We start from the raw sequence: 14,350 nt of genomic DNA, 5'->3' as shown, positions 1-14,350 counted from the left end.
GAGGACCCCAATCTGCTCCCCTTCACATGTAACACTGCCAATATAATCATGATCTCGGCACTCGTTCGTAACACGAGACCAACTCTGGACGCAACTGATGTAGGAGTTCCAGCGGTCTCTGATGCCGTCGTCTCTGCAAGCTTGGCATTTAGGTTGGGGCCTCTCCAGTAGCAAAGAAATGGGGAATCAGGAAAAGAAAAATGGGGTATGGTGGAAGAGGAAAACGGAATGAAGAAGAGTAAAAAGAAAAGAAAAACACCGACTCATGGATTCAAGTCCCCGACCCCTTCACTATGCCTCTCGGCACTCTATGCACCTTCGAGGGGCGGCACAAACGAATAGTTGAAGTCAAGGAGGCCGTCCAGCATCCAGTGCTGGGGATCGAAAAAGTCATAGTTGGTGTCGCCGCCATAGTTGATGTTTCCAATCATGCTGGTCGTTCCGGTTGCAGGGGCAGCAGACAAGCCTGGGGCGCCTGGTGTTAGTACACCATTCGCAGGGAGCATGTTGTTGGACGTGGGGAGACTGTGTGATGGCATCAACGTGCTGTCAAGTTGCGAGGACGCGGCTGAGGACTCATTGGCCGAATCCGGATTTGTAGGATGCTTCAAGGCGGCTGCATGGACGACACACAAGGTTAGCTTTCTGTCCTGCTCTCAAATGACACACACAACCCCCCTCTCAATTCCGATGCGGAAAGAAGGGGAAGAAGAAGAAGAAGAAAAGAAGAGGAGGAATCCTGCAGGTTTGAATTGCAGCTGGTGTACCCACAGGTCGAATGGTATCGCTTACCTTCGAGCGATCCTCTGCCCAAAGCTTGATACTCCTCTCTCCATCGCCAGACGGAGTCGAAAACAAGGCTCATGCTGTGGCGACATCGAACTTTGAGCTGCAGGCTGTCGTCGACTTGGATGGGCGAGTCGTCTTCTTGGTTGTAGTTCTTCTGGTCCAAACGGGCGCCGTTCCACATCTGCACCATTAGCTCGGCCAAACGCCACTGCAAGTCATTGGTAACCACACTGGTGGCCCGGATGGCCTGAATGGAACGGTGGAAGAGGTTTCGCCCGCGCTGGAAGTCAATCGTCTTGGAGAAGAAGGACCGCATCAGCTTGAGCAGGGTAAAGGCAGCGGCAACCAGCATCTGCTGGATGTAGTTGGTGGCATAGAGCAAAAAGGTGCCCCCGATATTGTCGTGCGGAGAGGACACCTTGTCGACTTCCAAGAGGTCATCCAAGAAGCTGACTGTCGCCCGCCACAGGCCCATCAGGTCGTCCAGGTAGCCCGGCGTCTTGCTGGAGTCGAAGAAGCCGGCCAGCCTCATGTGGAGGGCGGCAGCGCGCAGGTGGAGGTTGACGACAGGGCCCAGCTGCTGAGACATGATGGAAGCATACAGTTCCGAGTACTCACGCCGGTATACGCGCATGAGCATCGCCCTATGCTCATCCCCAGCAACGCCCCTGGGATCACTTGCGTTGCTATACATCTCCTTGGAGACCTTGTCGCAAAATCTTTCGATTTGGAGCCGAGCCTCCAGCTCGGGAGACAAATGCAGCGCCGGATCGTCCCCGGGCCGGAGGGCCAGCGTCCAGTCGTACAGCGAAGAAGCTGGTTGGCCGTAGCCGGTGCCGATGTTTTGTGCCACAATGTTGCACACAGCCCACGTGGTGACACGGTCGGCAAGCTGCTCCTTGTTGAGATCGACGGATGTTCTCGAGAAGTCCTGGATGTGGTTGGGGCGATGCAGGCCGATGCCCGTGGCCGTCTTCATCATGACACCGCAGAGGATGTGAGTCGGATCCGAAGTGGTTGTGCTGGTGGGCAGCGGCCATGCACAGAGCAGGCACATGGCCTTGACAACGTAGTAGTTGCTCGGTACCTCGCCAATGGTGGTCCACAGGAATCGAGTAAGGGGTCCAGACAGGTTCGAGATGAGGTTGGCGCAGTTGGCGGGGCTGAAGCGACGCGCAGCAACGGCAACAATGGACCAGAAAAGGAGAGGATGTTGTTGGTGGTATTGGTCCGGAGACTGCTGAGGGTTGAGGAATGGAAGGAAAGGATGGTAGAAGGCGAAGAATTCGTTGAAGAGGTGGGTGACTGCTTCGTCCGTCAACTGGACGCCTTCCAATTCGTGGGAGAAGCGCGGCATGCTGTACGATCCGCCTCTCTTGAGGTGGAGCAGCGAGGAAACAGCCTCGTCGGAGCCCATCAGAGAAGGGTTTCGCGTGTGGCTGTAGGTCGCGGTGCTGGGAGCCATTGGAGAATTGAGTGTTTCGTCGTCTTCGAGGATATAGCCTTGCGCCTGGGCGCGAGCAATGTTACGCCGCAGGCGGTCAATCTCCTTTTCCATCTCGGCGTGTTTGGATCGCTTGCCAATGCGCTTGAAGTTTGATTCGATCTTGCACTCGAGCTTCAGGCGGTTGCACCGCGAGCAGCTTTGGAAAGGTTCCTGAACGACATTGCACCGTAACTGTTGCGCAGAAATTGCACCACGAGGTTAGCCATCAGGAAGAACAACCCAATCAATTGGCGGCCCAGGAGCCAGCCATGGCAAGGTGAGTTGTGACAGAGCAGAGCAGAGCAGAGCAGAGCAGAGCAGAGCAGAGCAGAGCAGAGCAGAGCAGAGCAGAGCAGAGCAGAGCAGAGCAGAGCAGAGCAGAGCAGAGCAGAGCAGAGCAGAGCAGAGCAGAGCAGAGCAGAGCAGAGCAGAGCAGAGCAGAGCAGAGCAGAGCAGAGCAGAGCAGAGCAGAGCAGAGCAGAGCAGAGCAGAGCAGAGCAGAGCAGAGCAAAGCAAAGCAGAAGAAAGCCGAGGTGCACGCCATGACAACAGCAGCAACTCTTCGTTCCCTCTTACTCATCCTTTGCTCTTCTCTTTTGCACCTCGCATGTCTGGAACACTCTTGGCGGGGGGAAAAAACGGGCTGGCAGGGACAGAGGGGAGATGCCAGGGTCGGAGGGGTTGACTCACCTTTTGCTGGCGACACTCGTTGCACGCCCGCTTGACGCCAGGCTGTCGCTTCTTGTCGTGCTCGCCGTGATCGTGCTGGTCGCCGTGGTCGTCTTCGTTGATGCTGCCGGGGCTGCTCTCGAGGCCCATGCCGCCGCTCCTCTTGCGCTTGGGCATTCCGTTGCCTTGACGAGAGCTGGCAGGGCTGGTCGGGCTCATCGAAGAGGCCCCGCGGCCGAGGCCCGGTGAGCCATCCATGCCGATGTGCGAGTGCGCGCTTGGGCCGGTCCTGGATTGCCTCTAATACCTGTGCCTCTCTGCTGGCCAAGAGACGGTGCCTGGCAGCAAGTGGGTGTAGGTGCTGTTGCGAGGCCCGACGAACGACTGCGGATGGAAGATGGGAGGAAAATCGCGGCTTGAGAACCGAGGCGAAGCTCGAGTGGCGGCTTTGCAGCAGCCAAGCTGATCGCGCGAGGCTGCGGCGGAACAGCGGCGGTGGTCACGAAAACGATGGACGCTGGCGATGACGATGCTGGAGCAGTTGGTGGTGAGGGCCGACAGCGGAGGACAGCGGAGGATGATGCTGGGAGGGCCTGTGACTGATGTCTCGTAATTTTTTTTGGCGACGGTGGAGGAAAAAAGTCGACAAAGTTGGAGCACCCGCACGCGGCCTGGCAAAAAGTCGACGTGCTGGGACGGTACCTGCCGGCGGTCCCAGTTGGAGTGGAGAGTGGCCGGGGAACAGGTACAAGTACCGCGCGACTAATTATCCCGCGACTCACCCCCTCCGTGATAGAGCGACTGTGTCTAACCTTCCTAGGCTAGTACCCTTAGCGGACTTCCTAAAGTGGAAGGTACTACGCTCTGCATATAAATTTATATGCGCTATAAGGTATTTTCTACCTAGGGCTGTATTTTAAAAGTAGGAAAAAAAAAATAATAATATACACTATATAAAAAAAACACTATAATACTATAATAATATAATTACAACTTAGCCTATAACACTATAATAAGCACTTAATTTTTAAACTGTAATATCTTTATAACTGCTGCAGTAACTTAAACTGTTTTAAAGCTATAAGGAAGCTTTTAAATCTCTTTAAAATTATATAAAAGATAAAAGGTATGCTATTATTTATAAGTATAGAGGAAATTATTATTATAGCAAGCCTTATTACTATAATATTATTTATGCCTGCTTAAGCGCATATACCTTTAAGGGCTATAGGTTAAGGCTAGCTAGTACTTATAAGACTAAATGCCTTTTTTAAGTTAAGCTAGTATAGAGATTTAAACTTAATAGCCTTTAGGCTATAGATATTATTAATAGCGCTTATAATTATAACCCTAAGCTAGCTATTTCCTTTCCTAAGTATTATAACCTTACTTTTAAGTATATTTTTAATATTATAATAATTAATAAAATAAGGCTAATAGCAAGAGCTATATAATATATGCTAATAGCCTAGGAGCCTAAGCTTTTTATTATAATATATAATATTTAAAATTAAGTATTATAAAAATTATATTAGTAACTTAGTAAATATACTGCTACTTAAGCACTTATTAAGGACTTAAATAAATATAAATTTTACTATAAGAATAAATATAATATCTAGGAATTTTTAAAGTGTCTTTTTATTATTATTAATTACAATTTTATAATATAGAAGGTATTACTAAATATACTAATACTTAATATAACTTATAACACTAACTATTATAGCCTTAAGCTATTAAAAATTAATAGTATTACTAATTTAAGTACTGTCTTTTCTTTAGCCTTTACTTTTAGCTATGCTAAAGATAAGGGATTTTATATATAGGTTTTAGGGAATTTAAAGTTAGCCTTAAGCTCTTATATATTTAAAAAGTTAGTACTGCTAGTAAGACTTCTTTTATAAGTTATTATTATAGACTTTACTATTATTAAGTATTTAGTGATTTTTAGTATTTTTTTAACCTCCTAAAGGCAGCTATATATCTAGCATATCTTAAAAAATATCCTTAAAGCTATTTATAAGTAATAGGTTAGTTATAACTCTACTACTACTGCTATTAATATCTTAAGCCTTTAAGATCTTATTAATAAAAATTTTTTACTGCTAATACAGTTAGTCTTAAATATAAAAGTAGATTTCCTTCTTGCTTAGCATAGGCTTTTATATTTATTATTACTATAAGCATTTAATAATATTTAAAAGGATATATAAATAAACTTTATAGCTTAAATTAGTAAGCTAATTTTTTATTTTTTTATATATTTACTAATAAAATTAGTGCTTTTATATTATTTCTTAAGCACTTATATCTTATTAAAGGTGTAATAGGCTTATGCATTTATAAAAGACTATTATAATTATAAATATTATATAACTTCCTTTTATAAGGTATAACACTTAAGCATAAAGTCTTTTTTTTAATTATAAAATAATAATCTTTATTAGCTTTTTTAGGCTATAAAAAATTAGTAAAAAATAATAAAAGTACAGTTTATAAAAAAGTTAAGTCTTAAAATAACTTAAGTTTATAATACTTTTTATTAGCTACTTTTTAATAATATAATTAACTAGGTTTCTTAAAAGGCGCTGTCTTTAATTTATAATTAGTACTTAAAAGTAAAGGTATTATAGCTTTTTCTTATAAAAAAACTTATAAAAGAGTGCTTTAAGGACTTTATAAGCTAGTATAGTCTACTATATGCTTATATTATTAATAACTTCCTTTATCTTAAGGTTTCTTATAATAATTATAATTACTAAGTTTATATATTTAATCTGCTGCTATTATTACTTTTTAATAACTACTAGCTGCTGCTATTTAATTTAGTAAGCATTTTTAATAAATCCTATTATTTATAGTTTTAATTTTTAATAAAAATAGGCTAATTTAGATTTATACTGCTATATTTATAATTTATAAGTTATTTTAGTAAAACACTGCCTTTAAAATAACCTAATTAATGCAGCTGCCCTTAAATAGCGCTATTAATAATAAGCCTAACTATAAAATATAAGAAATTAGGCATTATAGTAAGCCTTATTACTAGGGCTTACTAATCTAGGGCTAGCTATATTTTTATAAAGTGTTATATAGTAAGAAATTTAATAAGCGCTAGGAAATTATATAATACTATAAAATCTAGTAATAATTATATAAATGCCTATCTTACTAGCTTTAAATCCTATTTATAAAACATTTTATTACTTTAAGGTTACTAGATCTTAAATAAAGTGTGTTTTTTTATAATTTAAGGCTATTAAGCCTTTTATTAAGATAGGCATTAGCTATAGAGTTAGACTTAAAGACTAGCTGCGTTTTTTTAATGCCTTAGGATTGCAGTTATTAATTTTAATAGTAATTATATTAATTTATAGTAATAGCAGTAGTAATAGGCTTTCTTATAGCTAGCCACTTCCTTTCTTAAGCTTATAGCTAAATTATATAAGGGCTAAAGACTTAGATAAGCTATAAATAAAGCAGTAATATCTGCAAGGCTATAAACTGCTTATGCTATATAAGTCTGTTATTAATTTTATATAAAAGTAGCTATTAAAATAAAAATATATATATTTTATGCTATATTTTAGTATATTTTATATATCCTTTTTTATATTACTATATAGTGTATTATGCAGTTATAATTATAGTGTTATAGTGTTATAGTATTATATTATTGTTTTTTTTTTCTTACTCTTAAAATATAGCCTTAGGTAGAAGATACCTTATAGTGTATATAAATTTATATACAGAGCGTAGTACCTTCTACTTTAGGAAGTCTGCTGAGGGTACTAGCCTAGGAAGGTTAGATACAGTCGCTTTATTATAGAGGGGGTGAGTCGCGGGATAATTAGTCGTACTGCGCAAGTACCTCCTATAATATGCTAAGGTACCTACCTACTCCGTGGAGCCAGTGGAGGTTCAATATTGACCGACTGACTGATACTATTGCAGGCGCTGTGATAGGTGTCGTATTCCGTCCGTCCTGCAGCTTGCAGCAGTCCGTCCATCACATCACATCAGGCCCGTGGCAGCAACCACTCTTTCTCCTCTGCTTTTCCTTGTTTACGACGATTCTGAATATCGTTCCTCCTGAATCCTCTTCTTCTTTTCGCCACAGTCCTGCCGACCCCGCCTTCTGTAGGGACGTTGTCTTGCTGTTCTTGCCGTGTCCTACCATTCATCACCAACCTACCACACCAGCTGTACTTCTAAGCTATGTACAGTCTTCCTTCAGCACAACTCGCCGACGGCTATGGTGTAGTAGTCAGAGTCTCATGTGTAGCGCCTCCGTATGCAAGTGCTTGCCGTCCAGCTGCAGGCCTTGTGAAAAACAACCCAGAATTGGCCCAGAAAAGTCCCTCGAGCATCCAAGACGTTGCACCCAGAAAGCCATTTGAAGTCCACAAGGCGCGGAGACACAGCGAGAGGGAGGCCAGCCACAGTGGGGTCTGCGAGTTCTGATTGGACACAGGCCATGCTGAGTATCACGTGAGAAGGCTGGACGCGACAATAGACCAATCAGGCACTAGCAATGAGACTTAGGAGCGGGGTATTGTTAAGCAGCGAATGTGGGCATCCGCCACTAATGTGGCTCTTGATTGGATCGCCGGCCCGTGGAGGGCGTCGGTCTCATGGCAAGGTGCAGCACTAAAACGTCCACTAATGCCGCTGTGCAGCGGAACTACTGAGTTTGTCTGTGACGACGGGATTCCTGATATTAAAAAACCACGGGACGGAGTATCAGGTAAAGAGCAATACGGAATACGAAGAACACATACGTACGTAGCTTGAGAGTACAGTACACTATAGCTCGTGAAGGATGCTAAAGGCCAAACGGTGACTCCGAAAACAGCTTCCGCACCTGAGCCCGGCGTGTCCAAGTTGAACGACCTCGTAGGTACTTGTACTCCCTCATGGTTGTTAGCGGACGGGGCGACCCTCTCCTTTTTGCCTTTCTACCTTGTCGGTACACCTGAGCTGATACGAGTACTATTACTTGTCTACGCCAGACGCACGAGGCCTGCTACATTTTCAGCTCTTTATCTCCTCACAAGCAGCCACTTGATGTAAGACATGAAGTAAGGGAGTTCCTCGGGCAGTACTACAGGAATAGGTTAGGTACTCTATCAGGTATGCTTAGTAACGCCTGAATCGCCAGTACCTAGATGCCTTGCCTGTTAAAGACGGCTTACCTAAGTTCCAAGCTGCCCCATCATCTCATCATCTCACCTATACTGTAAGGAGGTACCTGTTGGGAATAATAAGCGCTTGACTTGTTCCATCCACGGCCTGATACCCTACCTTGCCTCACCTTACTTTGACTACAACATCACGGCTGCATTGCACGACTACAGTCTTACTGTCTTCCATCTTACTTCTTATCCGGGCGTCGGCGTTTGCGGATCGCGGTGCATCTCTCTCCGTTCTCGAGTGCAGCCAGCCAACCGGATCCCGCCCTTGAATCTCGACCTGGATTCCACTTCTGAGGTCTAAAAGGCAGATCGGGCATCTCCTCTTCTTGTCTCATCAACCAACGTGGCACCACTCCCGATGACAGGACCCCAGGCCAATCAAAGGCTGCTTTCTCCTGTACCTGAATAAGCTTGTCGCCAATCGGCATCGCGAGACATCTTTCCTCATCTGAGCTGACTGAGCTGTCTCGGACCAATTGCTGGCTCCTGGTCTGGCCCTAACCATCTTGCTCCCGGAAGCGCGGAGACTCTAAACATAAGCTTCATTCATTCTTTTTTTTTTTTTTTTCAGTCTGTGGTTCCTGAATTGGTCATCCTGACCTCACTGTCATCTTCGGGGATTGGTCAATTCTCATTCTTCTCTCACACCCCAGCTCCGACCCTGTTCTTCTACGGACAACTTTATCGATACGCCCTGTTATTGTCGTGAGAGACGTCCGGTGTCCATCATGACGGACAGCAAGACGGTGAAACAGCCAGTAAAACGGGTGCTGAAGCCAGTTCCCGATCACGGCGCTTACGTGCACTCCTCCAAGACGAAATTCAACGATCAATTTGCTCTTCCCGGCTCTGTGCCGGAGCCTGGTAAGTATCACGTTGATTCCTCGTTCATGTCACTTAGAACCGGGTTGCTTACCTGCATACCTACCTTACGTGCCATTGCCAGAAATTGTCCGCATCAACACCATGGCAGTGCCACAGCCGTTTCTCGAGCCCGACAAGTTAGAGCAGTGGAAATGACACAGGCGACATCCGATGGCATTTTCCCGTCTTCGGCTTTATCCATGCTTGACTGCGAGCTCTCGGTCGGATATACTCACTTTTGACGCCTGTCTTCCGAAGCACCTGACTAAACAATGATGCCGCTTTGTAATCTCTGGCCGGGGATACGCAGGCTTACCAGGATCCTCAACAGCCTCATGCTCACCAAGATGTTACTCATGAGCCTTCCGAGAAGCACTCGGGAGGCTTCCACGGCTTTTGCCTGTGCTGCTCGAGGCTGCAATGCCGCTCCTGGAGCCGACGCTACCAATGTCTTTCATTAGTATTAGTAGTGGTGTCGAGGCGCATCTGGAACCGACCCCGCACAAATCAAGGTGCCTTTGTCTAACACGACTATCAAGCTGCCTAGCACGCAGATCACTTGATAACCATGTCAAATTCTATCGTCGGCCAAACTGCATGGATTCGTGGGCTCTCCATTGCAGTGCTGTCCACTCGTGTGAGGGTATAAGTACCTCTGCTTGACCAGGACGAAGGAGCTGGAGCACCTCCTCAACAATCAAATCCCTTGATACCTAGATTCACCATTCGGCTTAACCCTCAAACCAGCCCGGTCCTTCGTCAACGGATCTGCCCTTCTCCCGACGCTCAACGAACCACACCCAAGCCACGTCATAATACCCATCTGAAAACATGTTCCTGGGAGACGCCAAGGACGCGCACGTCGTGCCCTTCTTCATCAACGGCAAAGACTACCACCCGGAGCGGTCATTCGACGTCGTCTCCCCCGTCACCGGCAAGGTCTCCCATCGATGCGGTGCAGCCACCGTCTCGGACGCCGATGCGGCCGTTGATGCGGCGGCGGCGGCCTTCAAGACATGGCGAAGGACGACACCTGCGTTTCGCCGTGACGTGTTCTTCAAGGCCGCCGACTTGATCCAGCAGAAGAGCGGCGAGCTGGCCGACATCATGGCGAACGAGACGGGGGCCACCCTTCCCTGGGCTCTCTTCAACCTCAAGACGGCGGGCGAGCTGATTCGGGACGCTGCCAGCCGCATCTCTGCCATTGAAGGGTCGTTCCCATCCCTGGCAGATCCCAGCAGCAGTGGCATCGTGCTGCGAGAGCCTTATGGCGTTGTCTTGTCTATCGCTCCATGGTATGTTCCTGCCACGACTATTCGCTTCTTGCTATTCTCCACGAGTCACACTCCTCACAACGTAACTGTAGGAACGCTCCCTACATCCTACCCACCCGCGCCATTGTCGGCCCTGCTGCCGCCGGCAACACCGTCGTCTTGAAAGCCTCAGAGCACGCCCCCGCGTGCATGAGGGCTCTCGTGTCCGTCTTCCACGAGGCGGGAGTGCCCAGCGGCGTCATGAACATGATTGCCCACGACCGCGACTCCGCAGCCGAGATCACCACGGCGCTCATCGCCAACCCCCACGTCAGAAAGGTCAACTTCACGGGCAGCACCGGCGTCGGGCGCGTCATCGGGAGGCTCGCAGGCGAGCACCTCAAGCCCGTCATCCTGGAGCTCGGCGGCAAGGCGCCGGCCATTGTGTGGGAGGACGCGGACCTGGACCTGGCGGCCCAGCAGTGCGCCATCGGCGCGTTCCTCCACGGCGGCCAGATCTGCATGTCGACGGAGAAGATCATTGTCCACAACAAGGTCAAGGCCGAGTTCCAGCAGAAATTCGTCGCCGCCGTCAACGAAATCTTCCCGCGCGACGGCCCCGCCCCGACGCTCATCAACGAAGCGGCCGTCCAGCGCAACAAGGCCCTCGTCGCAGACGCCACGTCCAAGGGCGCCAACGTGATCCTCGGCGACGCCGACGCCGACGCCAACGAGGCCCGCGCCGCGCAACTGCGCCCCGTCGTCGTCGGCAGCGTGACGCCCGACATGGACCTCTACGCCACCGAGTCCTTTGGCCCGACCGTCTCCCTCTACGAGGTCGACACGGAGGCGCAGGCCCTGCAGCTCGCCAACGACTCCGAGTACGGCCTGACGGCGGCCGTCTTCACCGAGGACCTGAGGAGGGGCCTGCGTTTCGCCAGGGAGATTGACACCGGCGCCGTGCACATCAACAGCATGACGGTGCACGACGAGCCGGCCCTGCCGCACGGGGGCACCAAGGCGAGTGGGTTTGGGCGGTTCAATGCGGCGATTGGGCTGGAGGAGTGGGTGAGGACCAAGACGGTGACTTTCAAGCACTAGATGGCGGATTTTCCCAAAACAGAGACCAAGGAAGTGTTCATCTCGGTGCACAAGACATGATTATTTCCCATGTAGTCTTGGTATATACACGGTTTTCTGATCCATTGACTATGACAAATTTGCTGGCACTCGCAAGTAAATCTATACATCTAATACTAAGCCCGAGAGGCTCAATCAAAGAAAAAAAAAAGGAAACTGTCTTGAATATAGTGAGGAAAAAGAAGGGTATCAGAACACTCAAGCACGCGCAAAGCATTGCCATATCGCAAAGGGAAGAGGAGGTATGAAAGAGAGGAGGCAAGACTGGCTGTCAGAAAGCTAGTGCAAACAAATGACAGAATTTCGAACAGACCCGAATCGTGAAACAAGAGATATCCTCTACTTGCTGCTGCTTCTGTCTCTCTCTGTCTCTCTCACTCTCTCACTCTCGCACACATGCCCCCTCCTCAACTGCAGCCATTTCTCTCTCTCCCCATTGTTCATGTGCGAAACTGCAAACGTATAATAGAAAACAACATATTCTGCAAAACGTGAAGCATGACGGCAACGCTAGTAGGCAGCAGCTCCGGCCAAACGGCCAGATCCAGCTTCCCCTCCAGCCCAACGTCGATGCCAAAGAAGAGGGCAATCAGCCCCCGCACGACGAGGCTCGCCACCAGCTCGCACCCCCACGTCACCATGGAGGCGTAAAAGGTCAGGTTGAAGTCGTACTGCAGCGTCTCGTCTTCGGCTTTATCAAAGGCAAAGTACGGGTACACGTCCTTGTTGGCGCCAAAGTGGAGCACCAGGATGCTGCCCAGGAAGGTGGCCATGGACGTGTTCTCGGCCAGGAAGCGGATGAAGAGGTTTCGCGTCTGCAGCTTTTGGTAGGTGCCGTACGTCAGCCCACTAAGGCCGAGTATCGTCAGGATTCTGTGGAACAGGCGAGTCATCATGATGGGCGTGATGATGACCAGTCCCGTGGAGGAGAGAATCTGAAGGATGACGAACTGGGACGGCGAGCGAAGGCGGGCGTATAGGGCTCGAACGTAGGTCTGGTAAGTCAACATAAAGTAGCTGTGTGTCGTTTGTTAGTAAGAAAGTCAATTCCAGACCCAAATCAATGTCAGAGCATGGTAAGAGGGGAGAGGAGGAGGAGGAGGAGGAATAGGCAAGAGAGAGAGAGAGAGATAGAGAGAGAGACAAACAGCTTAAAGACCCAGCTCAGGGGATAACTCCCAACGCGCTCGCCCTCTTTAATGCCCAGCACCCAGCCCGTCAGGGCGTCAAGCAGATGCACAGTCACCACCCATCCATACACGTACACAACAGTCTCGAAGCTGTTGTGAGGCAGCGTGCGCAGGTAAATCTCGGCATACGCCTCTCCAAGGACGTAGGCCATCAGCCCAATGAAGAGCGCGACGCAGAACCATAGGAACCTCACAAAGCTGGCCGGCAGCCATCGTCGTCGCAGCGCCACCCTAGACGTGCTGGACGGAGGCAGAACCCTCAACACATCTTGCTCCCAGAGATCGTCGGTAAGGTCGTGGCGCCGCCGCTGCCGGTTAGGAAACGAGTCGGGCTCCCCCGTCCACCACGAAGTCGTGAATATGCGCTGAGTCTCGGAGAGCGACTGCCGTAGCTTGATGTGGCGCTCGTTTGTCATGAGGATGAGAAAGGAGATGGCGACGGGCATGGCCATGACGATGAATGTCCATGATACCCATGCCGTGTTGTGAACGGTGAGGAAGCGGGTGGAAGGCGTAAAGTACACGGGGATGGGGACAGCAAGAGAGATGATGGCGAGCAAAGAGACTGTCACCGGAAAGCCAAAAGACTGCGGCCACCTTGAGAATAACCATTGTCAGCTGAGTCCTGAGATGGGGGTTATTGGGAGCGCATATTGCATACCAGTTCAAGTTGTAGAGATTAAAGACTTTTGTAATCCAAATCAGCGCGCTGAGATTATAGAAGCCATAGTAGACAAAGAGGAAGAACCAAAAGTTGACCTGCACGCGGGCCTCTCCGTGACCGGGAATCTTGCTGTCGAACGTTGCCACGGATCGTGTAAGTCGCACCCACAGGCCCGTCGCGGCATCGCCATCGTCGCCCTCGTCCGGGATCGAGTACTGCGGGAAAGGCACTGCACACCACGCAACGGCCTGAACGGGCACATGTGTCAGCGTCGGGTCCGGGAGCACAAGCGCTCATTCACCAGCGTTGGGAATAGTGACAGGAGCGCAACACAGCAGAACAGCAAGCCAAACAAACATACCAGCGCCGCAGGAAGGAGGACAAGCAGCCCATACCGGGTCCACCACCTGTCCACGACGCGCTTCACGGCCGACGGCCTCGGGTTCACAAACAGATTGATAAAGTAGCTCTGCCACAGCCTCTCCCATCGTGATCTCGGTTCCCCATCCTCGGTTATGTCACCGGCACCAGAACCGTCTCGACCGTCCAGGAGCCCTGCCTCGATCTCGGCCACAATCAGCGCTCCGTATCCAACATGGATGCTGTCGCGCCCGTTTTCATGGTGAGCGGAGAGAAGGCCCAGGGGACTGCTGGGTCGACGCGGACGAGGAGGCACGGCTCGATAGCGGCCGAGCAGAGGCGACGAGTCTGTAGGGCGGACGCGCGATTCTGAGCCCTGGGTGAACTGGAAGAAGGTGGGCATGGCTAGGCCACAGGCAGAACGACAGAGACACACAGCTTAAAACAAGGTGAAGCTGGAGGCGAGAAGCAAGGGCGTGAGTTGAGGAACAAATCCAAGAGGCGGATAACAAGACTACCTAGACAAGAGAAGCGAGGCGGCGAACAGCTGGGCGCTGCCCGTCCCTTCTTGTCCCGTCTCGTCTATTACAGCTCTTGCGGAACAGCGATAGCAGAGAGAGAGAGAGGGGGGGCGCGTGAGAGACGGTTGAAAGAGACAGCTGGCTCTGCGAGAGAGTTCCGAGGTCGACAGATGCGAAAAAGGTAGTAGCAGCAAGACTGGAATGCGATTTCGGGGC

The 14,350-nt window shown here is 49.1% G+C and overlaps 4 protein-coding genes across 4 annotated transcripts; 2 read left to right on the top strand and 2 right to left on the bottom strand.

Annotated features, from left to right (window-relative positions):
- Nucleotides 1-308: 308 nt before the first annotated feature.
- TRIREDRAFT_108872 (N-terminal fungal transcription regulatory domain-containing protein) lies at nt 309-3,163 on the bottom strand (the record flags this gene model as incomplete). The annotated part of the gene is made up of 3 exons (XM_006966511.1): nt 309-616; nt 793-2,467; nt 2,966-3,163. 3 exons carry the CDS (start codon nt 3,161-3,163, stop codon nt 309-311), a joined length of 2,181 nt encoding a protein of 726 aa, XP_006966573.1.
- A 5,707-nt stretch (nt 3,164-8,870) lies between these two features.
- On the top strand, nt 8,871-9,162 carry TRIREDRAFT_108870 (uncharacterized protein; the record flags this gene model as incomplete). The annotated part of the gene is made up of 2 exons (XM_006966612.1): nt 8,871-9,006; nt 9,089-9,162. 2 exons carry the CDS (start codon nt 8,871-8,873, stop codon nt 9,160-9,162), a joined length of 210 nt encoding a protein of 69 aa, XP_006966674.1.
- Nucleotides 9,163-9,837: 675 nt separating this feature from the next.
- On the top strand, nt 9,838-11,813 carry TRIREDRAFT_22694 (uncharacterized protein; the record flags this gene model as incomplete). Its single annotated transcript, XM_006966423.1, has 2 exons — nt 9,838-10,301; nt 10,373-11,813. 2 exons carry the CDS (start codon nt 9,838-9,840, stop codon nt 11,358-11,360), a joined length of 1,452 nt encoding a protein of 483 aa, XP_006966485.1. The 3' UTR covers nt 11,361-11,813.
- A 26-nt stretch (nt 11,814-11,839) lies between these two features.
- On the bottom strand, nt 11,840-14,016 carry TRIREDRAFT_79361 (uncharacterized protein; the record flags this gene model as incomplete). Its single annotated transcript, XM_006966510.1, has 5 exons — nt 11,840-12,416; nt 12,548-13,186; nt 13,251-13,382; nt 13,422-13,501; nt 13,615-14,016. 5 exons carry the CDS (start codon nt 14,014-14,016, stop codon nt 11,840-11,842), a joined length of 1,830 nt encoding a protein of 609 aa, XP_006966572.1.
- Between the last annotated feature and the right edge of the window lie 334 nt (nt 14,017-14,350).

The sequence above is a fragment of the Trichoderma reesei genome (assembly GCF_000167675.1).
Source record: "Trichoderma reesei QM6a unplaced genomic scaffold TRIREscaffold_13, whole genome shotgun sequence".
Taxonomy (NCBI): domain Eukaryota; kingdom Fungi; phylum Ascomycota; class Sordariomycetes; order Hypocreales; family Hypocreaceae; genus Trichoderma; species Trichoderma reesei.
The sequence above is the reverse complement of the archived record's forward strand: the minus strand, read 5'-3'. Positions and strand labels throughout refer to the sequence as shown.